This window comes from Phyllobates terribilis, unplaced genomic scaffold (assembly GCF_046119375.1).
Source record: "Phyllobates terribilis strain yellow unplaced genomic scaffold, ASM4611937v1 Scaffold_5__5_contigs__length_657084704, whole genome shotgun sequence".
NCBI lineage: Eukaryota > Metazoa > Chordata > Amphibia > Anura > Dendrobatidae > Phyllobates > Phyllobates terribilis.
In genome coordinates, this window is record NW_027362765.1 from 396,984,822 (window position 1) to 397,010,416 (window position 25,595).

The 25,595-nt window shown below is 45.8% G+C and overlaps 1 protein-coding gene across 3 annotated transcripts in view; it reads right to left on the reverse strand.

Moving 5' to 3' along the window:
• DHX32 (DEAH-box helicase 32 (putative)) overlaps positions 1-25,595 on the reverse strand; it is a 68,335-nt gene that overhangs the window by 36,558 nt on the left and 6,182 nt on the right. The window contains exon 2 of one of the 3 annotated variants that reach the window (XM_073685046.1): positions 14,394-14,797. In XM_073685046.1, the coding sequence (XP_073541147.1) occupies positions 14,394-14,684 (291 nt within the window). In that variant the 5' untranslated portion in view covers positions 14,685-14,797. Of the gene's footprint in view, positions 1-14,393; positions 15,045-25,595 lie in introns of those variants that run through there. The other 2 variants (XM_073685047.1, XM_073685045.1) reach the window with 2 other exon arrangements.

A 25,595-nucleotide genomic window follows, 5' to 3' on the forward strand; every position in this document is an offset into this window, starting at 1 on the left:
GGACCTCTCAAGTTCCAGGCCACTAAGTGCAATCCTTTCACCTGAGGATGGAATAAAGGCCCTTGAACAAGAAGGTCGGGAATCTCTGGAAGAATCCAGGGGTTCGTGATGGACAGGTTTCTTAGCCAGAAAAACCACGGCCTCTTGGGCCAGAAGGGGGCTATGAGGATCACTTGAGCCTGATCCTCCCGAATCTTCCTCAACACCGCTGGAATTAGGCACGTCGGGGGAAAGGCATAGGCCAGACTGAAATCCCACCTGCACTGGAAGGCGTCTACTACTAGCGGGTTCTCTAAGGGATTCAGAGAGCAGAATTTCTTTGCCTTGCTGTTCTGACGGGTTGCAAACAGGTCGACCTCTGGAGACCCCCACATGGCCACTAGCTGGCGGAAGATCGAGAGATTTAAAGCCCATTCTCCCTGCAATAATGGCCTGCGACTTAGAAAGTCTCCCTTCATGTTGTTCTCTCCTCTGATATGAAGGGCCCTTAACGAGAGAACTTTTCCCTCCACCAGCGAAAATATTCTCCCCGCAACCTGCATTAGTGACCTTGAACGGGTTCCCCCCTGGTGGTTCACATAAGCCACCGCAACCTGGTTGTCGGACAGAATCTTCACGTGATGACCTCCTAGTAGGGGCAAGAAGCTGATCAGTGCTTTCTCTACCGCCCGTAACTCCCACAAATTGGAGGACTCCAGACTCTCCTCCTGTGACCAAGTCCCCTGTATCGGGTGGTTGTCCAAGTGCGCCCCCCACCCCCTGGGGCTGGCGCCTGTAGTAATCACCCTGGTGAATTGGGGAACCCAAGAAACGCCTGTCTGGAACGTGCTGGTCTCCAACCACCAATACAGAGACTGAATCACATTCTGGGGGAGAATTAGCCTGCTTTCTAGATGTCCCCCCAGGATCACTTCGTTTCTTAGTACATCCCATTGGAACTCTCTTGAATGATATTGGGCCCAGGGTACTGCGGGGATGCAGGAGGTGAGGGATCCCAACAGAGACATTGCCCCCCTGAGAGTCATGACTGGGTCCGCCATTGCTGCTGAAACTAGATTCTTTATTTTCTCCCTCTTTTGGTCGGGGAGGCGGAATTCTTGCCGAATCGAATCCAGCGTAAGGCCCAAAAAGATCTGAGTAGTGAGAGGGATCAGTTTGGATTTTTCTAGGTTTAAACACCATCCTAAGTCTTCTAAGATGGTGCATACCTGATCGACCTGGCCCAGACAGTGATCGTATGTTTTGCGTACTATCAGGAAGTCGACCAGATACGGAATGACCAGTCTGTCTTCCTCCCTGAGATGGGCTGTAACCTCCGCTATCAGTTTTGTGAATATGCGGGGCGCCACTGCCAGTCCGAACTGAAGCGCTCTGTATTGGAAGTGCTTGATAATTCCCTGCATATTTACGGCTACCCTGAGGTATTTCTGAAAATTGCGATGGATCGGCACATGATAGTATGCGTCCTTTAGGTCCAATACTGCCATGTAGCAGCCGGGAAATAGAAGGGTTATAGCTGATTTTATTGTCTCCATCTTGAATGACGGAATGTTCAGGAACGCATTTAGCCTTCTCAGATTGAGGATGACTCTGTACGAATTGTCCGGATTTTTTATAAGGAATAAGGGGGAATAAAAAACCCCTCTCTCTTCTTGTCGAGACACCTCTAGCAGGACATTCTTTTGTAGAACTGATATTTCTTCCTCTAGTGCCCGTTGTTCTGGTAGAGAGGATCTTGGGGCAGTCAGAATAAACTTGTCTGGTGGATTCCTCCGAAACTCTAGCTTTAGCCCTGATTTCACTAAATTGAGGATCCACCTGCTGGAAGAGATCTTTTCCCAGGCTGGAAGGAAGAGAGAGAGCCTCCCCCCCCACCTGGGATAGAGTGTCACTTCGGCGGCTTGCGACTATCCTGGGAGGGCCCGCCAAACAAAAATCCTTTCCCTTTCCTGGAACGATCCTCCCATCTAGATTGTTCCCCGGACGCCCTCCTGCAGCCAAATTTCTTCCTCCGAAAGGACTGCTTGAAGGATGGGATGGAAGGCTTAGGGAACCCTTTCTTACTGTTCCCCGCTTTCTCTAGAACTGAGTCCAGAGAGGTACCAAACAGAAAATCCCCCTCACATGGAAGAGAGCATAGTTTTCCTTTTGCCTGTATGTCCCCTGGGCAACACTTCAGCCAGACCGCTCTACGGCCGGCGTTAGACAGGGCCGCAGATCTTGCCGCTAGTCTGGCGGAATCTGCCGAGGCGTCTGATAAGAAGGCTGCTGCCATAATCTTTTGGGCCAATCATTCGTTAGGCCCCGTTCACACAGGGCACATACTCTATGCTTGGACTTCTCTTTACACTTCTTAGGGACATCCTGCCCATTACCAGAGGAAGGAGAGGGAGAGAGAGAGACAAAACAGAAAAAGTCTACATTAATACGTCGACTTTCACGTAGTTCACTCACCACCCAGTAAACAAAGACAGGGTACCGGAACGGGAGGCAAGACGGTATCCGATACTTCTCCTCTGGAGACAGCGCAATCATCAACCCTGCTGGAGCTATGCCGGCTGGATCTGGAATCCTTGGCGCTGCGTGTCCCAGAACGTCCACTGCTCCTACTCTGCGCTGGATGCTGCTCCTGGGTACGCCTCTGGCGCCGAGGCTGCTGTGGCTGCTCCATCTCCCTGGGCTGCTGCAGCTGCAGCATGGACTGCTGCTCTTGCTGCTGATGCGGTGGGGAGGGCTGCTGTGAGGCCATTACTTCACTGCGCCGCTGCCTGGCCGGTGATCTACCCTTAAGTACCTCCATTGTGCTAGGGAGATCACCGCCGGCGTCCCCGCAGCTTCCGGTACCGCTCCCCACGGGGGTCAGGAGGCCCCGGCGCGCGTCATCGGGGCGCGACTTCCGGTTTCGTCATCTCCCGTCGCGCCACGTGACGTCACATCCGGGATGCGGGGTTGCCGGCCACCATGCTGTGCAGTTGCCGCAAGACCACCGCCCCCTGCGGCGCTTCCAGGATTCACGGGACCGGCCGCAGCAGAGACTGTGCCCTGCCAAACCCGACCGGCCCCGGCCCAGGTAAGACGACTGTCATTCTTGCGCCCGACGAGAGGGAAGGTCCCCCATCAAGGACAGGAAACCACTGAGGCGGGGAGAGGCGCCGCCCTTTTTATCTTGAAGGTTTGCTGTCTTTGAAGGGCGGATCCCCTCTCTCGTTGTGCCGTCATGGGTGACAGAAAAATGATGTTATTCCTCATGTACACACAGATGACTGCTTATTCTAAAGTCACCTGAAATGACAGTGCTCACTGGGACTTTGTACTCCATAATTATGTTGTATAAAAAGTAATAAAAACAGAAAAAAAAAAAGGAAAAAGAGAAAAAATATATGATGTATTGTATTAGCCTTGAACCAAAAGGGTTAAACAGCGCAGCGTGCAACCAGTTGTTCCATTCTAAATGACTGGTCAGTGACAAGTGAACAGGGAAATAAGGGCATATTAGCTGGCAGCGCACAACAGATGGCCGGACCAGGAATATATTACATGCTCCGAGAACAGACAGACATTAGCTCAGAAAATAATAAAAAAAATAGAATAAAAATGAAAGACTCTCCCAAAGACCTGGGAGGGAGAAGAACAAACATTTAGAATGTGACAGGTCCGGAATGAGAAGATAATGGGACGTTATATTCTGCTTAGATAGAAAATAGTTTTACTATATTATTCACATTATTTGCATTTGTTTCCAGGAGACCTGGGTCAGACGTACTGTATTTGCATTGCAGCTACCAGGGCGGCTGTCACCTAGCCTCTCGGGGTGGACACCAAGCTTATCCACACTCCAGAATGACAAATCTACCTAGTTAAAAAAGGTGGCAACAGGTCTGTGAGAGGTTTCGGAGGACCTCCACTATTAGTACGTTATTGTGGCGGGGGTCCCATGTTCAGCAACCACCTCTACAAAGCGCCATGGAGCGCCACTGTACGAAAGGCTCCTGGTCCGGAGGGCATGGGACATCCTTTTATTACATAAAATATATACAGTAGTAACACAGGATCCACCATTCACAATTGGTGATTCACAGCTCACCTCCTCCTCCTGTACAATAACACCTATATGCAGTAGATATCAGTTATCAGTCATTGTACAGGAGGATGAGGAGGTGAGCTGTGACATCACCTATTGTGAATGGTGGATCCTGTATTATCTACTGTATATAGAGGTGTTATCAATCATTGTACAGCAGGAGGAGGTGAGCTGTGACATCACCTATTGTGAATGGTGGATCCTGTGTCATCTACTGTATATAGAGGTGTTATCAGTCATTGTACAGCAGGAGGAGGTGAGCTGTGACGTCACCTATTGTGAATGGTGGATCCTGTGTCATCTACTGCCTCTGCACTCAAGGTAACACATCTTAAAAATGTATCTCTAGTTTTTCTAAACTAAGTTGCATTCCTGCGATTAATCATTGCCTTGCTGGAAGGATACCAGATTGTATTTACTTCTCGGTTACTCTTGTGTTTAACCATTGCCCTGCTGGATGATACCAGACTGCATTTCTGTGATTAACTGCTTTCCTCCTAGGAAAAAAACCAAATAGTTTCCTAAACTACTTATATTTCTGTGTGTGTACACACACACACACACACACACACACACACACACACACACACACACCTGGCTCTGCTTAATCTGTGCTACCTGCTCTACTTCTTTATCTGCTGTCCAGCAAACCCTGCTGTATTGGTCCTCACTGATCCACGTGATGGCCACCTAGACTCGCTCCGCCTGCACCGTCACCTCCTGTCCGAGCTGCTCAGCCAGACCTACGGCTTAGAGACTCCTCCACCCCACCAGTTGAGCCCATAACACATTCAACATTTAAACAAACAGGTCATTTTCTGATGACACATTCCCTTTAATTCTAGAGATCAATGGTGCTCAGACTGCACCGATGTGATCTTTTGCTATGTTCTTGTGATTCATCAGAAGATATTTTTTTTAGATCAAAAGGCCAAGTACAATACAAGTGGATGGACTTGTTAATTTTTAAATCGGCAGCATGTGCAGTTTACTGAAGAATAGTCAGATTTTCACCATCGATTTTACCCTTTGAAAGACAAAATCTGCACCGATACATCAGTTTTTGTCAGAATTCTGGTGTAAAACGGATTCAAAACTTTCCAATTATTTTGCGCAATCTGTAGTTGAACGAACATTTTTGAACAACTTTTGGCGTTTTTAGGTCTGTCCCAGGTTCTGCTAACTTTATACATAGGTACATAGTGAAAAGGGACGAGGCAGTTTGTGCCATCAGATTACTCAAAATGCAAAAATTTATGGCCACTGAAATAGAGTCTGCAAAATTGAACATAGAGCCTCCATAGGAGCTCATTCAAACGCTGTGTTTTTGTATCATGTTTTCTTACTGTATTTTTTCTTGGATAGATTGCAAACCCATTATAGTCTATGGGCATGATTAACTGCTCATTTCTTTCTTGGAGACCACAGTTAAAAAATGGAAACTTGTCGGTTTTTGTAATTTTATCAAAGTCGTCCATTCAAGTCAGTGCTTGTAAATAAATTAAAAAAAGAAAAGAAAAAGAAAACCCATCCCAACCATGTTGCATCCCAGTGTGGTCAAATTTTTAATTTTCTAATGGATAAAACAAGATTGAAAGTTAAAACAAAAAAAAAAATTCGTAGGAGAAAAATGGATGCCCGACTGATGGTAAAAATGACCAAAAGGATCAAAAAAAAAAAAAAAAATACAAAAGAAAAGAAAATAAATAAAATAGCGACCACCATAATAATGTCTAGGCCACTGTGCCACAAGCACATCCTATCATCTGCAGCTCAGAAAATCTCCCATTTGTGGCTTACTACAATGAAATTATATATATATATATATATTCTTTTTTTTTGGGGGGGGGGGGGGATTTCTGAAATATATATATATTATATATATATATATATATATATATATATATATATATATATATATATATATATATATATATATATATATATATATATATATATATATATTATTGGAAGGCAAATCCTACAACAGTTGCAAGAAAAAAAAAAAATATAATAATAACAATAATAATCATATATACACACACATACGGGTGCACTTACTGTACTGGTTATTGAGAAATGAATTTACATATATTAATGTATATAGCACCAACAACATCCACAGTGCTGTACAGAGGTTGTCATCACCTATATTGATAATTGTCCCCACTGGGACTCACTCTAAGGGCTCGTGCGGACAACTGTACTTTCGGTTTGAGTGCGATCCGACAAAACAACGGATCGCACTAATCCCCATGTCATTCTATGGTGCCGCACGCACGTCCGATTTTTTCCTCGTGGAAAAAAGGAAATAAAAAAAATATATAGCAGCATGCACAATTGGCATCCGTAAATCAGATTGCACTTGGCTATGCAAGCCAATGGGTTCGTCAATAAATAAAGTAAATAAATAAATCAATCAAACCTTACTCGGATGACATCTGAGTGCAGTCTGATTTTCACGGGCTGACAGAATGGAGACATCCACCCCCTCCCCCATCTTCTCCACCTCCAAGAAAATCAGATCACACTATGATCAAAACTTGAGCAGAATGTAAATCGCATAATCGGATCAATTTTATTAGGAGAGGGTCACATGACTGTATTTGCTCTCATATGAGAATATCAGTCAGATTATGCCAATAACAGCGTGATCCGATTTTCTCGGCTGTGGAGAAGATGGGGGGAAAAAAAAAGTCTCCATCTTCTCCATTCTGTCAGTCTGTGAAAATATCGGATGTCAGTCGAGTGAAGTCCGATTTTTTATTTTTTTTTAATGAACTCAACGACTTGCATGGCAGACTGCAATCCAATTTATGGATGCAGATCGTACATTCTGCAATCCCCCCCCCATCCACCTCCTTGGACAGACTCGGTCCACGAAAAAATAAAAAATAATATCAGACATGTGCACGTTCACCTAGGTGGAGTGCAATCCAATGGTTTTTTTCAGATCGCACTCGAACCGAAAATACGCTCATCTGCACCTGCCCATAAAGTGACCATTTTGCTTTTCCCTTCTGGGTGTGTGATGTCTTCGGAGTCCATGTTTGCCAACATTTGTCTTTGTAGCCCAATACAAATACGCTGGGAGCCGGATGAAACTCAAACATAGCACAGGTAGTAAACACAATGCAGACAAGCTCTGGTGATCACATACAGTTCATAGGACTGCTTGTAATCATAAGATGCCCTACAATGCTGTTGGCCCCCGAGAAAGATAAAAAATATATAGAAACAATATTTTAATTTTGAGCCCAAGTTAAAAAAGGGGTTGAAAGGGATAACAGAAAACATGACTGCTTTCTTTCAGAAACGGCGCCACCCCTGACCATGTGTTGTACGTGGTACTGCAGCACAGCTCCGTTCACTTTGATGAAGCAGAGCTGCAGTGATTGGCTGCAGTGGTCACATACCCTGTAGTCGTGATGTCATCCTGCAGACGTGGAGCAGAGGGAAGGTAACATAATAAACTCAGCATTACTTAAAACAAGAACATGTCAATTTAAAGGGGACACCTGACTTGATTTTTTTTTATTAAACTAACTATCTTCTTCAAAAGGCGCTGTCCCACTGATTCTGGAACAGTTTTTCTTTTTCTTCTGTGCCCCTCCATTCCAAAGTTAAGCCCCTCGGAAAAAAAAAAAAATCGTACAGATTTTCCCTTTGACCAAATGGACTTCTGCTGTGGGCGTTTGCCTTTTCTCCTATGATGCTGGCCAATCAGAACACGGCCACGCCCACAGAGACATTCTGTAGTATACGCCCAGTTGAAGGGGAAATCGTGCACCTTTATTACTTGGGGGCATAACTTTTGAATGGAGGGGCACAGAAGAAAAAGAAAAACTGTTCCAAAATCAGTGGAGCAGCAGCAATTGGAGAGGGAACTCAATTCAAATAAAAAAAAAGTCAGTAAAATGTCCCCTTTAAAAAAAAAAATGAAAACACAAAACCCCTTTAGTATATCTCTACTACAGAATGGCATATAGATGTAATAGTGCCAAACAAATAAAATACCCCCATGCATAAAGCTATTAATGTAAAAAATTATGGTGGTCACAAGTGCCCTAAAGGTGGTATCCCTTCACTAGTGGCAGATGATAACAAATCTATATCTATAAAAGGTCCATCCGATCGATGTCAGATGGACCCACGGCTTTTGGTGGAACAAGTGGATCATATGTGTAACTTTAACCTGATGGCGGAAGAAAGAAGGATCAGGCTGCTGGACTTCAATATGCCCAATCCTCTTCTTTTCCTTTCCTTTTTTCAGAACAAAACTCAGGCTCTGTTGAGCAAAGCCGGGCGTATAAAACAAAGGGGATGGGTTACGAGGAATAGCTGTTAAGGAGCTTCCTGCCACGGGGCCTGGGTGGGACAGCAATCCCTGCACCCCCAATGTTTACGACCCGGACAATGGTTGTAGGGTATATAGAGTGATCCGAAAAAAATTGTCCCCCCCCCCCCGCCCACTAGTTATCTGGAGCTCTGGCCTACAAAGGCCTCCCCTCCCCTTGCATTTTTTTTTTCTCTCCATTCATTTGAATTGGTAATAAAACACTGCATAAATTGACATGTTGCAGATTGAAAAAAAAAAAATAAAAAAATAATAAATAAAAAAAGTATTGATGGTTCAAATCTGGAAGGAAAAAAATAAGTAACATGTGCTTGAGATATCAGAAATCTCATTCACTTTGGTGGTGCTGTTCAAAGTTTCCCCCACAGCAAAAAAAAAAATAAATAAAAAAAAGGATTGTGTGAACAAGCCCTAAGTGGTTTTTACATCCACCATATATATTTATGATGCCAATATGGCTCTAATTAGAGTTACAGATTGGTTTACTTAAAAATGCATGGTGGCCGAATCAATGTGACTGCACACAGCCGGGCGGATGTCGGCGAGCTGGGTACATGCCGCTCACTAGGTAAACTCAGGAAGGTGGAAATTCAGCAATGTAATCCCAGGAAAGGGAAAATGACAATACGACTGCGGTGGCTGCTGTGCAGAAAGCCTCTTGTAGTGATAGGAGATGTCACCTCACGCTGGGAAGGTAAGACAGGCAGCCGCGCCGCTCGCTCTCCCGCAGAGAAATGTGTCTTATAGCTGCAAGGATCCCGGTACAGTCATCCTGGAGATGTCTGATCCTCCCGTACTGGAGCCATGTATATGTCCGGGCACATACAAGCGGTATTCATGGCTTTATAAATGTTTGATTAGAGGATTTCTGCATGTGGATCTGTATACAGATTAGCCTTATATTCGAGGGGCTGATCCGCATGTGGTAACCGATGTGAAATCCGCGCCAATAAGCGACAGGTCACATTTCTCTTACGTGATGCGGATTTCAGATTTGCGGCAGGTTTATACATTTAGGATTTTGTAGCAAGTGCAATGGACAGGGAAATTTTATACCCATACACGTGCAGCAGGGAAAAAATATATATATTTTTATAAACAATAAATGTGCACCAGATATAAAGATTCATTAATCGCTGTGTATTTGGGCACAGGGAAAGTCTCAGAATGGGCCCATTAAAGAGGCTGTCCGGGCTTGGGATCCAAGTCTGCAGTCACTCGGTGTGACTGTACACTTGTGAATCCTCACAGCGTGCACAGTGTGCACTGTCAGGATTTTCCAGTGCCAGGAGCCAGCAGGCGAGTGACTGCAAGTATGCAATTTGCATACATTCGGTCACATGCTGACTAGACGTGCACGACCTTGCTCAATACAAGTGAATTGAGCGAAGCTGGATACGTCTAGTCGGAATGTGGCCGGAAGCGTGTAAATACTTGTGGTCACATGACCGCCCGCTCTCGACAAATCCTGACAGCGCGCATTGTGCGCACTGTGAGGATTTACAAGTCTGCAATCACACAGAGTGACTGCAGACTTGAGCCACAAGCCTTTAAATTTGCATAGGAAACCCACGTGCGAATCTGAAGACACATCCGAGGCAGAAATCGGTGTTTGGGAGCAGTCTAAAGCTTGAGATCAGTCCATTTTAGTGGTACTTAGCGGTCAGTGTTTTTCACTGACAACACATTGACATTATCTTCTGTAGGTCCATATTGTTCCTACATTGGGACCAAATACCAAATGTAGCCCTTTTGATCATCAACTATTTTTCTTACATGCTAAAAAAAAAAAGGACTGCTTTCCCGTCAACGTGCTGTATCTGACTTTCATTTTTGGTCCACATGTTCATTTTTTTCTCATGTGTGAAAATAAAAAAAAAATAATGGAAAAAAAACAAAACAATCAGTCAATGAAATCTGAACAGCCCACAGATGCAAGATGGATAGTATCTGTGTGTGGTCCCAGTTTTTTTTTTTTTTGAGAACTTATTCATTTGAACGTCCATCAACTATTGAAGGCTTCAATAACAGCAAAGCCGATAAAAGAAGTGACCAGTCCTTTCTTCAGGCAGCTTTCTATTATATATATAATAGAAAGCTGCATGAAGAAAGGACCGGTGACTTCTTTTATCCGCTTTGCTGTTATCGAAGCTATATATACTTATGAAAATATGGACACACCTTCTCATTTAAAGATTTTTCTGTATTTTCATGTCTATGAAAATTGTACATTCACTCTGAAGGCATCAAAACTATGAATTAACACATGTGGAATTATATAGTTAGCAAAAAAGTGTGAAACTGAAAATATGTCTTATATTCTAGGTTCTTCAAAGTAGCCACCTTTTGCTTTGATGACTGCTTTGCACACTCTTGGCATTCTCTTGATGAGCTTCAAGAGGTAGTCACCGGAAATGGTTTTCACTTCACAGGTGTGCCCTGTCAGGTTTAATAAGTGGGATTTCTTGCCTTATAAATGGGGTTGGGACCATCAGTTGTGTTGTGCAGAAGTCAGGTGGATACACAGCTGATAGTCCTACTCAATAGACTGTTAGCTGCTTTTTTCTAGCCATAATACAAATTCTAAGTAAAGAAAAACGAGTGACCATCATTACTTTAAGAAATGAAGGTCAGTCAGTCCGAAAAATTGGGCAAACTTTGAAAGTGTCCCCAAGTGCTGTTGCAAAAACCATCAAGCGCTACAAAGAAACTGGCTCACATGAGGACCGCCCCGGGAAAGGAAGACCAAGAGTCACCTCTGCTTCTGAGGATAAGTTTATCCGAGTCACCAGCCTCAGAAATCGCAGGTTAACAGCAGCTCAGATTAGAGACCAGGTCAATGCCACACAGAGTTCTAGCAGCAGACACATCTCTACAACAACTGTTAAGAGGAGACTTTGTGCAGCAGGCCTTCATGGTAAAATAGCTGCTAGGAAACCACTGCTAAGGACAGGCAACAAGCAGAAGAGACTTGCTTGGGCTAAAGAACACAAGGAATGGACATTAGACCAGTGGAAATCTGTGCTTTGGTCTGATGAGTCCAAATTTGAGATCTTTGGTTCCAACCACCGTGTCTTTGTGCGACGCAGAAAAGGTGAACGGATGGACTCTACATGCCTGGTTCCCACCGTGAAGCATGAAGGAGGAGGTGTGATGGTGTGGGGGTGCTTTGCTGGTGACACTGTTGGGGATTTATTCTAAATTGAAGGCATACTGAACCAGCATGGCCACCACAGCATCCTGCAGCGGCATGCTATTCCATCCGGTTTGCATTTAGTTGGACCATCATTTATTTTTCAACAGGACAATGACCCCAAACACACCTCCAGGCTGTGTAAGGGCTATTTGACCAAGAAGGAGAGTGATGGGGGGCTACGCCAGATGACCTGGCCTCCACAGTCACCAGACCTGAACCCAATCGAGATGGTTTGGGGTGAGCTGGACCGCAGAGTGAAGGCAAAAGGGCCAACAAGTGCTAAGCATCTCTGGGAACTCCTTCAAGATTGTTGGAAGACCATTTCTGGTGACTACCTCTTGAAGTTCATCAAGAGAATGCCAAGAGTGTGCAAAGCAGTCATCAAAGCAAAAGGTGGCTACTTTGAAGAACCTAGAATATAAGACATATTTTCAGTTGTTTCACACTTTTTTGTTAAGTATATAATTCCACATGTGTTAATTCATAGTTTTGATGCCTTCAGTGTGAATGTACAATTTTCATAGTCATGAAAATGCAGAAAAATCTTTAAATGAGAAGGTGTGTCCAAACTTTTGGTCTGTACTGTAGTGTATATATTATATATATATATATATATATATATATATATATATATATACACACATACATACATACACACACACACACAATGTATTATAAATAAGAATAAATAAAACACGCTGGCAGAAAAGAGCTGCGGTTTGGGCAGCATGAAGCAGGTGACAGGTTCCACTTAATTACACAATAATTAGATTTTATTCACGTAAAGTACAATAAAACGTTCCCAGCATACACCCCGGCCTTACGGACCATAACCCTTGTGAGGCCTGCCGCAACACTGACAAGCTCAGATACTGCATGAGACAGCATTATTCTGTCAACCCAGGTATGTCCGCCTCCCAAAACGCGCGTTGCGCACCTGACCAGGTCGTGTGATATGTGCAAATGACGGGGCAGAGTTCACTGAAACTTAATGCAGCAAAACAAATGACATCTTGCAGTTTATGGCCATTTTATGCAGCACATAATCCGTGGGTTAAGATAAAGACAGAGTTTTACTGCACAAACAAACCTGTCGGAGTGATCCAGGGCGGCTCCTGTGCACTTAGCCCCAGATTCCCTGAGAATATTTATATATTCGGCTCCGGCAGTAGGTTTTGGGTAATATATGCTTATAAAGCCATGATACCATAGCAGCCACTATATAATGTATGTAGCTGGATGACAGCATCTCCAGGTAAAGAGTCACCTGCACGACAATAATACACATGTATGTGCAGTACCTACCATTGTTTTCCACTGTGGTTTGACCATCTGACGTAGCGCGGGTTTTAGCAGCAACTTGTTCACCCTAGGGAACAATGCTTATAAATTGGTTCCTTGCAAAATGCCTTCCTAGAGCGGTAACTGCACCATCCAGTTTGCAGGAACATTGCACCACATCATTCTCACTGATGCCCCCATATCCAGTTCTCTCCTGGTGTGGCACGGCACTGCTGTTTAGTACACAGGAGAGTGCAGACAGCCATTGCCCATATGTCTTATTAGATACTTACCTACCTGACTGACTACACTGCTGCCTGTGATCGCCGTTTTAACCACCACTGATTCACTGATTGCCTGCAGCGGTAACATTTCTGGCTCACAATAATCTCCTAGCTCCCTCTTCCAGGTTCCAATGGAATGATACTGCTGCAGCCAATCAGATTGGCTGCAGCGGACATGTGATGTCCCCCACTATAAGAGGAAGCCAGAAGAAAAGGCAGAGAACCCCAGGAGCGGTGTGGATGAATCTGCGAGGCAAGTTTTCTCCCGAGTCCCTCATACACAGGAACGCTCGGCCAAGTGCTCTACCAAAAATCACCGGCATAGCATATTTCCTGGCCAAAAAAGGAATCAAGAACGGACAGAAATAAGAAAAAAATTAAGCCTGCATGGGGCTGCAAATCTTGGCCCAACTGCAGATCTAATTTTGATGCTTTTAGTTCTGACCACGAGAAACCGGGTCATAATATGAATGCAGAAATGTGCCGGGATTATACTGGTATGAAAGCGGCATTAGAATCCTATTGATGACCCGGAGCAGAGAAAGGAAGCAACTGCAAAGACCATAGAGTATATAGGGTCATACATTGTACTGACAGTGACGAACTACAGTACTAGGCACACCGGGGATTCACAAGGACCGCCGCCTCGTTGGAAGGAACTTTGACCTATTGTGGTGCAGAAGGTATGAATCATTCTCAATACAGACACATATAAGTTTATCTAAGATAAATTGGAAGACCCCTTTAAAAAGGTTACTAGAGGGTAGGGAAATAAAAAAATAATAATATTATTATTATGAAGATCAATACTTACCATCAGATTCTGCCCACGGTTCCAGGGATGGTGCGCCGACGGACTGGAAGTGATGATGTCCCGACCGCCAATCACATGACCCTACAGCCAATCAGTGGCCTCGGTAGTCAGGTTACTGGTCGGAGACGTCATCACTTCTGCTCCAGGGGAGACAGATGCGGCATGTATTGGCGATTTTTTTCTACAAGGATTCTTACTCTCGAGTGACTTTAAAAAAAAGTATCACAAAACCCTATAAAGTAGCTGTAGACTTCCCACAAGTGTCGAGTGAATAAAAATAAATCAAATTAATATTCGGCACTATAGGTCTAAAAACATGGATCAACTATAAAGCAATAGTGACGCATATTTAGCAGAATCAACAGATTCCAAGCACTTACCTGAGAGCTCTTTCCGCACTTGGCCCCTCCAGACACCACCACGATTTGGTTTTGAAGCAAACTCTCCAAGAAGACATATTTCGAATTCCAAATAGGAAGACTTTCCCTTTGTTTGAGGAGTTCATAAAACCGGGAAGAGTACGGTAAACCGTCAAAAGGATTTAGCTCCAAGTCATCGAGCAGACCTTCGTCAACGTCGCTCGAGTCCGACTCATCCAGGAAACAGCCCTTCTCCGGAGACACCGTTGACAAATCCCTGGCTTCTCCTGGAGATCCCGGCAGAAGAGCCATTATTGGGTCCTTCCCATTAATCCAGGGAGTTCTTCAATCAACTCCAATCCAAAAGTTTACACCATCTGATTCCTTAAAGACTTTCCCGAGGTTTGGAATGACTTCTAGAATTGCTGGAAGAAGATTTGGAAGAGGTTAGACTTCTAGAAGGCCATATCTGCCGCACATGAGAAGAAGCTTCTAAGAGCACTTCCCTAGTGTCCTCATTGTACAGACAGCCTGTGTAGAGAATGATTAAGCAAAGAACCGGCCAGGCCAACCCTCTGTTACACGTGTCTGGATCCTGATTGAGTGTGAATACAAAGCGACAGCAGAGAAGTGATTGTGATTGCGGAGATGGTCATGTGGTGACCTAATCTCAAAACAATAGATCTCCACCAGGCACTATGGGAAGTAGAAAAAAAAAGGAGCTGACGGAGCACTGGAGTTTTACCGGTCACCACGCTGCAGCTGCCACATGAGAGGACAGAGGGAGGAAAAAAAAGGAAAAAATTAAGTGTTATATGTAACAACGGCTACAGAAACAGGCTGATGTGACAGTTCGGTGCAACTGGAGTGCAATCTAAATAAAGGCTTCTGGCATTTGATATGTGAGGTTGACCTACATAATCACACACGAGACAAATACGTAATTCAAACAAAAGAGGGGATAAAGTATAACGTAACAGTAGATCAACAGAACATTATAATACCAGCCATAGAAACAACAAAAAACAAATGAGGCATTCAAACATTGCTAAAAAGAGGGGATAAAAGTATAACGTAAAAGTAGATCAACTGAACATAAAATACCAGCCATAAAAACAACAAATGAGGCAAACATGGCTAAAAAGAGGGGATAGAGCCGGGGGCGTACATAGGAATCATGGGGCCCCATAGCAGAAGTCCTAATTGCCCCCCCCCCCCCCAAAAAAAAAGTAAATAATTGTCGGGGGTCACAGAAGAGCAGATCTCACAACTTTCCAGCCTTTACATCGTCATTTTCCTCCTGCTGAAGTCCTAGATTCCTTTTTCATTGTCCCATAAAGTATGATGCCAACCAAAGTGTCCCCAAGCACAGTATGATACCCCCATGGTGAATTCCTCCACATTCACAGTATAATGGCCCTATTGTACCCCACCTCAACTCCCAAGGCAAAGTATGGTGACGCCAACACAGTATGATCCCCCAACTGTGACCCCCACACAGCCCTCCATGCAGTATAATGGCCCTACATAAAATATAATGGCCCCACAACTCGCCACACTCCACAGAGTATAATGCACTCGCCATGGTCCTTCATACAGTATAAGGCACTCGCCATGGTCCTCCACACAGTATAATGCACTCGCCATGGTCCTCCACACAGTATAATGCACTCGCCATGGTCCTCCACACAGTATAATGCACTCGCCATGGTCCTCCACACAGTATAATGCACTCGCCATGGTCCTCCACACAGTATAATGCACTCGCCATGGTCCTCCACACAGTATAATGCACTCCCAATGGTCCTCCACACAGTATAAGGTACTCGCCATGGTTCTCCACGCAGCATAATGCACTCCCAATGGTCCTCCACACAGTATAATGCACCCCATGGTCCTGTTCCCAGTATAATGCACTCGCCATGGTCCTCCACACAGTATAATGCACTCGCCATGGTCCTCCATACAGTATAAGGCACTCGCCATGGTCCTCCACACAGTATAAGGCACTCGCCATGGTCCTCCACACAGTATAATGCACTCGCCATGGTCCTCCACGCAGTATAATGCACTCCCAATGGTCCTCCACACAGTATAATGCACCCCATGGTCCTGTTCCCAGTATAATGCAGCCCCCCATAGGGTAAAATGCAGCTTCCCCCCACCATAGGGTAAAATGCAGCCCCAGTCCTCCAGTTTTATCAGTACTCACTGATTTATAAATAAATACATACTTACCGCTCCTCGTTCCCTGCTGCTTCAGTCTCTGCAGCTGATCACCTCAGCAGCTGCCAGCTCGACTGTCTGACAGAGCGTGGAGCGTCATCACGCCGCTGCGTCAGAAGCAGAGGAGCAATGATGGGAGAGGGAGTGTCACATGACGTTCCCTCCTCCATCATCGCTATCAACCAGGGCCGACTCCAGGTTTTCATGGGCCCCGGGCGAAAGAGTCTCAGTGGCCCCTTTAATACATACAGCATTCATGATGCACAGATACGGCGGAGAAATATAGGTATAGTACACAGGGCCCAGGCTGTCCCCTCACCCTTCATATATGCAGACATGCACACACACACACACACACACAGTACGCAGACACGCACACACACAGACACAGTACGCAGACATGCACAAACAGATACACAGATAAGTACACATACAGACATACGTACATATTTGAACACACACATACATACATATATATATATATATACACACACACACACACATACATACAGTCATACACACAAGACACATTAGAAATATATTTAATATGGGGATTGGGGAATCTGAGGACAAGCCTCACTCACCTGCCCCTTGGCCTGTGTCCGTTCCAGCTGTGCAGGGCCGCCGGCTTGTCTGATGGCCATCACAGGCCCTGGACCATCAAAGGGGCCCACACTGCTTCCCAAGCATCTCCGCATCAGGGCCCCCCTCCTGCTCCACCGGCTCTGCATCAGGGCCCCCCTCAGGGCCTCTCTTCATCAGGGCCCCCCACTCGGGGCCTGCCTTCATCAGGGCCTCCCTTCATCAGGACCCCTTCTTCATCAGGGCCCCCCTCCGCTGCTTGATTGCCGCAGCTGCCCCCCTGCACTGTTTTCAGGCATGGCCGCGCGCAGTGCGCTGTGCGGCTGTGTCTGCTAGTAATGACGGCAGGGGCGACACAAGCACAATTAAAGGCGCAGTGTCGCCCCTGCCGTGTCATTACTACAATACACAGCCGCACAGCGCACTGCGCGTGGCCATGCCTGAAGACAGTGCCGGTGGGTGGCGGCGGCAATCAAGCAGCTGAGCGGGGAGTGCAGGAGGGGGGCGACTGCTATGGGGCCCCCCCAGCTCACGGGCCCCATAGCAGTCGCGTGGCCTGCCACCATTGGCGCTACGCCACTGGGATATAGTAGATCAACCAAACATTATAATACCAGCCATACAGAAATAACAAAAAAGGCATTCAAACAAAGCTAAAAAAGAGGGGATAAAGTAAAAATAGAATAAAACAGAATATTATAATATTAGTCATCAAAACAACAGCAACAAAAAATAAAACAAATGAGGCAAACAAAGTATAAAGTGCAACATAAAAGTAGATTAACAGAACATTGTAATACCAGCCATAGAAAAACACATAAGGCATTCAACCAAAGCTAAAAAGTGGGGATAAAAGTTTAACATAAAAGTATGAAAACAACATATACAAGTCCTAAAAACAATAACCACAAAATAGGAATTTACACAAAAGCTAAAAATAGTGGATAAAGTGTAACATAAAAAGTAGAACAAAACAGAATACCTTCAATAAAAATAAAAAACAAAAACAAAAAAAACAAGGCATAAAAAGGGAATAAAGGTTAAGGTTAAAGTATGAAAACATCAATATTATTATTCGAGTCCTAAAAACTATAACCACAAAAGAGGAATTCATACAAAAGCTAAAAATAGTGGAGAAAGTATAATGTGGAGTATAATAATAACAACTTCAACAGAATATTAAATACCAGCCATAAAAATACAAAACATAATAAACTAAGTATTCAATCGAAGCTAAAAATGGTAGATGAAGAATGAAACAGAATATAAAGTATAATAACAGCAACGGAACATTACAATACCGGTCATAAAAATTATAATTATAGTAACATTTATTCTAGTTATTATAGAATATTTCTGAAAAGTTAATTAAGCATAAAGGTATAATTACTTGTGTAGAATCTGCTGACTATTTCATCTCCCTGAAGAACGCCCATAATCCTGATAATTAGATTACAATTTGGGAAAACACAGAGACACAAAAAATGCGGGAGGAAGGAGGAGAGAGGAGATGGAAAAAAATGTTTTACCCCCTATAGGGGATGGATCATCAGGTAAACCCCTTCTTGGGGTATGTTCCCACTTTGCAAAAATGCAGCGGCCCTATGCTGTACCTTTGTACCTCCTTTCATAAGGAAGCATGTACAAGTTCGCATCACAGATCCATAAATGTTCCTTAGAAGAATATGGTAATGGCCGACAGCTACTCCTTATGACGGCTCTCTTCTCCTCTTACCCATAGACCTGCTCACCACAACCAAGCAGTTTTCTATAGGGAGAGGTGAATAAACTGCTGCCAGACACCTCTGACAGGTGTAGATTTCCCTTTAAGAACAAAGGATTGAAGCATGTTCAAAACTGAACTATCTGTTATAAAATGCACTTAAAAGTTATGTGGGCGGCACGGTAGCTCAACGGTTAGCGCTGTTGCTTTGCATTGCTGGGGTCCTGCGAGGCGGGACAAGTCTAGTCGAAATGTGGTTGGAAGTAAGGAATTGCATACTTGTGGTCACATATCCGCCCGCTCCAGATGCTAGGCAAATCCTGACAGCGCAATCTGTGAGGATTCACAAGTCTGCAGTCACATAAAATGACTGCAGACTTTAACCCAAAGTTTGGACATCCCCTTTAAGTCATCAATCAGACGTCAGCTTTTCATGAACAAATTCTATCACTGTTTTTCAGTTGGAAGGGACCCAGGATGGGGGGGGCGACGACCATGGACCATTATTACTGGAAGGGGCCCAGGATGGGGGGACCATCATTACTGGAAGGGGCCCGGGATGGAGGGGGGGGGGCCATCATTACTGGAAGGGGCCCGGGATGGAGGGGGGCCATCATTACTGGAAGGGGCCCGGGATGGAGGGGGCGGGGCCATCATTACTGGAAGGGGCCCGGGATGGAGGGGGCGGGGCCATCATTATTGGAAGGGGCCCGGGATGGAGGGGGGGGCCATCATTACTGGAAGGGGCCCGGGATGGAGGGGGGGGGGCCATCATTACTGGAAGGGGCCCGGGATGGAGGGGGCGGGGCCATCATTACTGGAAGGGGCCCGGGTTGGAGGGGGCGGCCATCATTATTGGAAGGGGCCCGGGATGGAGGGGGGGGCCCATCATTACTGGAAGGGGCCCGGGATGGAGGGGGGGGGCCCATCATTACTGGAAGGGGCCCGGGATGGAGGGGGGGGGCCCATCATTACTGGAAGGGGCCCGGGATGGAGGGGGGGGCCCCATCATTACTGGAAGGGGCCCGGGATGGAGGGGGAACCATCATTACTGGAAGGGGCCCAGGATGGAGGGGGAACCATCATTACTGGAAGGGGCCCAGGATGGAGGGGGAACCATCATTACTGGAAGGGGCCCAGGATGGAGGGGGGACCATTATTACTGGAAGGGGCCCAGGATGGAGGGGGGGGCCATTATTACTGGAAGGGGCCCAGGGTGGGGGAGGCGACCATGGACCATTATTACTGGAAGGGGCCTAGGGTGGGGGAGGCGACCATGGACCATTATTACTGGAAGGGGCCCAGGATGGAGGGGGGACCATTATTACTGGAAGGGGCCCAGGATGGAGGGGGGGACCATTATTACTGGAAGGGGCCCAGGGTGGGGGAGGCGACCATGGACCATTATTACTGGAAGGGGCCTAGGGTGGGGGAGGCGACCATGGACCATTATTACTGGAAGGGGCCCAGGATGAGGGGAGGGGACCATTATTACTGGAAGGGGCCCAGGATGGAGAGGGGACCATGGACCATTATTACTGGAAGGGGCCCAGGATGGAAGGGGGACCATTACTACTGAAAGGGGCCCAGGATTGGGGGAGGGGGGGGGGACCATGGACCATTATTAGTGGAAGGGGCCCAGGATGGAAGGTGAATCATTATTACTGGAAGGGGCTCAGGATGGGGGGGGGGGGGCCATGGACCATTATTACTGGAAGGGGCCCAGGATGGAGGGGGGACCATTATTACTGGAAGGGGCCCAGGATGGAGGGGGGACCATTATTACTGGAAGGGGTCCAGGGTGGGGGAGGCGACCATGGACCATTATTACTGGAAGGGGCCTAGGGTGGGGGAGGCGACCATGGACCATTATTACTGGAAGGGGCCCAGAATGAGGGGAGGGGACCATTATTACTGGAAGGGGCCCAGGATGGAGAGGGGACCATGGACCATTATTACTGGAAGGGGCCCAGGATGGAAGGGGGACCATTACTACTGAAAGGGGCCCAGGATTGGGGGAGGGGGGGGGACGACCATGGACCATTATTAGTGGAAGGGGCCCAGGATGGAAGGTGAATCATTATTACTGGAAGGGGCTCAGGATGGGGGACCATTATTACTGGAAGGGGCCCAGGATGGGGGGGGGGGGCATTATTAATGGAAGGGGCCCAGGATGGGGGAATATTTATTACTGGAAGGGGCACATTATTACATGGGGGCAGACATGTCTGTCTTTATAGGATTTAGAATGCTACAAGAGTGAATATATCTGGGGGCCCAGGTCCAAATTTTGCACCGGGGCCAATCGAACTCTAGTTAAGCCACTGAATACAGATGAGTGATGAGTGTTTTTTTTTCAGGTGGGCCCGCATAAAAAAAAAAAAAAAAAAAAAAGCGCTTAAAAATGGTAAAAACGACTTGCTGTGCACATGTTATGTTATGTTTTTGAGCTTCTTCTAACTGTTTCAGGCATCGAATAGTGTGAAGCACTAAAAGAAGTGACCTGACCGTTCTCCAGGCGGATGACACTCACTAGTTTAAATATATACACTTTGGGAGAAAAAAAAAAAAAAAAAAAGCAGCAAGAACGGCCAAAGAGAAAAAGGGAAAGACGCTTTAAGTACCGTTGTGTGCACAGACCATAAGGGGAATTTGCTGTATTTAGAAAAAGAAAACATGGTGGTTCAGAAATCAAGTGCATGAATCTTCTGACTTCCTAGGCCCTATACACACTGTGCAGCGCTGCGCAGGCTTCTATCAGTTTGCAGCTCACATCTCGCAGAGGCTGACCTGACTGCTTTATCTAATCCATCTCAGAGGTAATTTGGCTTATGCGGAGTGAAAGGTCAATGTGCAGGGCTGGGCAGGGAGCTGACACTGTGCAGAGTTCCCGGCAGATGTCAATGTCTGTGTTGTTTTGTTCCACATAAGAATTTAAGGGAGATTCCATCAGAGACAAAAGCGGCTTCGTTACCAGCTGTCTTCTCATGCAATGCGGTCCCAGTCACATGCAACTGCTCTGAAAGCGCCTGTGCTTCTATGGAGGGAGGGAAAACGGGCAGATTTACATGGGACTTTTTTTTTTTTGGAACTTTTCTTTTAGCTCCTGTTCACAATCCCTTTTTGTATTTCCACTTTTTATTGTTATTCGCACCTGTTCTGTTTACTTTCCGTTTTTGTGAATGGACAGAAAAAAAATAAAAGTAGGGTCCAATTCATGCAGCATTTGCGCATTTTTTTTTTTGTTTTTAGTATTTTCCATTGGCCCTTTTTTAAAAGTCGATTTGATATGCTGTCGTAATTGTTGCCGGGGTTTATGATTTTCAGATGTTTTCGGTAGATTTATTAATATTAATTACAACTTTTTAAAATGTTGGTACATTTTTGCGTAAATTTCCTCCAACATCCTCCCTTCCCCGTTGATGTTTTTTGTACAATTTTTACAACATTTTAACGGGACATGCAACTTTTTCCACTAAAAAGGGAAGAAATAAAAGAGCAATCTGCTTTCTGAGTAAAGTTTCTGTTTTTTTGAGCACTGCGGAATATGTTCACAGCATAATAAATAAGCCGTGTTCACACAACTGTTTAAAAAAAAAATAAAAAAATCAGATCAGTTCAAAATGGATGCAAATGGTTAATTCACCAATACCAACGATTACGTTTGCATCCGTTTTTTGGTTATGGTTTTTATTTTCAAATGGATCCGTTACGATTGGATCCCAAAGATCTCCAAAATTGTACCAATTGCAATTAAAAGTGTGGTGTCATATTAAAAAAAAGTAGACTAATAGTGCAGTACCTAAAATACCCTATTGGGCAAAACTATACATGTCAAACTATGGCCCATGAGCCAAATCTGGCCCGCAACACCAGAACCAACACCCCTATGTGGGCCCCATTACACTGTATGGAGGACTATGCGGGGGCCCATTACACTGTATGGAGGACTATGCGGGGGCCCATTACACTGTATGGAGGACTATGCGGGGGCCCATTACACTGTATGGAGGACTATGCGGGGGCCCATTACACTGTATGGAGGACTATGCGGGGGCCCATTACTCTGTATGGAGGACTATGCGGGGGCCCATTACTCTGTATGGAGGACTATGCGGGGGCCCATTACACTGTATGGAGGACTATGCGGGGGCCCATTACACTGTATGGAGGACTATGCGGGGGCCCATTACTCTGTATGGAGGACTATGCGGGGGCCCATTACACTGTATGGAGGACTATGCGGGGGCCCATTACACTGTATGGAGGACTATGCGGGGGCCCATTACACTGTATGGAGGACTATGCGGGGGCCCATTACACTGTATGGAGGACTATGCGGGGGCCCATTACACTGTATGGAGGACTATGCGGGGGCCCATTACACTGTATGGAGGACTATGCGGGGGCCCATTACACTGTATGGAGGACTATGCGGGGGCCCATTACACTGTATGGAGGACTATGCGGGGGCCCATTACTCTGTATGGAGGACTATGCGGGGGCCCATTACTCTGTATGGAGGACTATGCGGGGGCCCATTACTCTGTATGGAGGACTATGCGGGGGCCCATTACACTGTATGGAGGACTATGCGGGGGCCCATTACACTGTATGGAGGACTATGCGGGGGCCCATTACACTGTATGGAGGACTATGCGGGGGCCCATTACACTGTATGGAGGACTATGCGGGGGCCCATTACACTGTATGGAGGACTATGCGGGGGCCCATTACACTGTATGGAGGACTATGCGGGGGCCCATTACACTGTATGGAGGACTATGCGGGGGCCCATTACACTGTATGGAGGACTATGCGGGGGCCCATTACACTGTATGGAGGACTATGCGGGGGCCCATTACACTGTATGGAGGACTATGCGGGGGCCCATTACACTGTATGGAGGACTATGCGGGGGCCCATTACACTGTATGGAGGACTATGCGGGGGCCCATTACACTGTATGGAGGACTATGTGGGGGCCCATTACACTGTATGGAGGACTATGTGGGGGCCCATTATACTGTATGAAGGACTATGTGGGGCCCATTATTCTGTATGGAGGACTATGTGGGGCCCATTATACTGTATGGAGGACTATGTGGGGGCCCATTATACTGTATGGAGGACTATGTGGGGGCCCATTATACTGTATGGAGGACTATGTGGGGGCCCATTATACTGTATGGAGGACTATGTGGGGGCCATTATACTGTATGGAGGACTATGTGGGGGCCCATTATACTGTATGGAGGACTATGTGGGGGCCCATTATACTGTATGGAGGACTATGTGGGGGCCCATTATACTGTATGGAGGACTATGTGGGGCCCATTATTCTGTATGGAGGACTATGTGGGGGCCCATTATACTGTATGGAGGACTATGCGGGGGCCCATTATACTGTATGGAGGACTATGAGGGGGCCCATTATACTGTATGGAGGACTATGAGGGGGCCCATTATACTGTATGGAGGACTATGCGGGGCCCATTATACTGTATGGAGCCCATTATAATGTATGGTGGACTATGTGGGGGCCCATTATACTGTATGCAGGGCTATGTTGGGGCCCATTATACTGTATGGAGCACTTTGTGGGGCCCATTATACGGTATACTGGTTGGCCTGCGACTTTGTCCAAGTTTTTCATTTTGGCCCTCTGAGTGTTTGCGTTTGACATCCTTGCTCTAAAACATGAGTGCCCAGAGCCATCTGAGGCACCCCATATGGCTCCAGAGAGGACAAGATAGCTGCGCACAAAAATTGCTCTTTCCAGCTTATTTTGGCTGCTTCGGTAACTCTCACACCACAATGGACATACACCCAGAAGAGCTGAGCAGATGACCTCTAATCTGCACAAAAGTGGAAGTTCCCAAAATAGAAGCCCCGACTTATCAGATTTTTATGGCATATAGTACTATTGATGTGTCTCATTGTGGCCTTTGGGAAGGGGGTACAATCTAAAATGTGGCTCTCCGACCAAAAAAAGAAAAGGTTGACCCATTCTAAACAGCACAAAGTCGAGGAGTTGACTTTTTACAACTTGTGTTGCATTTTTTTGGATCCCTGGAATGGTTTGTTTTTTTCATAGGCTTCTCTATAGGGGAAAAAAAACGTTGAAGTTCCCGGGTCCTTATATAAAGTCAGTAATAGGGCCCCCAACCCATGTACCATTTACAAAACCACTTGCAGCCCACCAGGGGTCCAACCACCAGGGCCAAAAATCATGGCTTTATTTTTTATTTTTTTTCCCAAACCATTAAATAAAGGCTAAAAAAGGAAGCTTAGTGCTTTTCTATACATTTCCCATTATTTTATTTTTTTTTATTAAAAAGGCGTTCCATGTTATTTCTTACAGAAGTCTTACAACGTCTGCATCGCTGCGGCTGACGGGCAGGGAGATACATGACAATGATCCAGAGCATAATCCTTCATCAGAGCTGGGACCAGATTTTAGACTTTGACATATTTTACGCTGTCTCGTTAACTTTACAATCAAGGACGGCCTCTTACAAGTTTCAGCACTTCCCGATTCCCCACAAATGTAAATGGGCCTGGATTTATTAGAGCCTTCATTTCCCATTACCCAATAAATTTTAAAAAGGCAGAAAGATGGAAGATTGAAAAGATTTTACATTGAGCTGCAATACTGGTTCTGGAGGAGTGGAGGGGCTACGGTGATTATC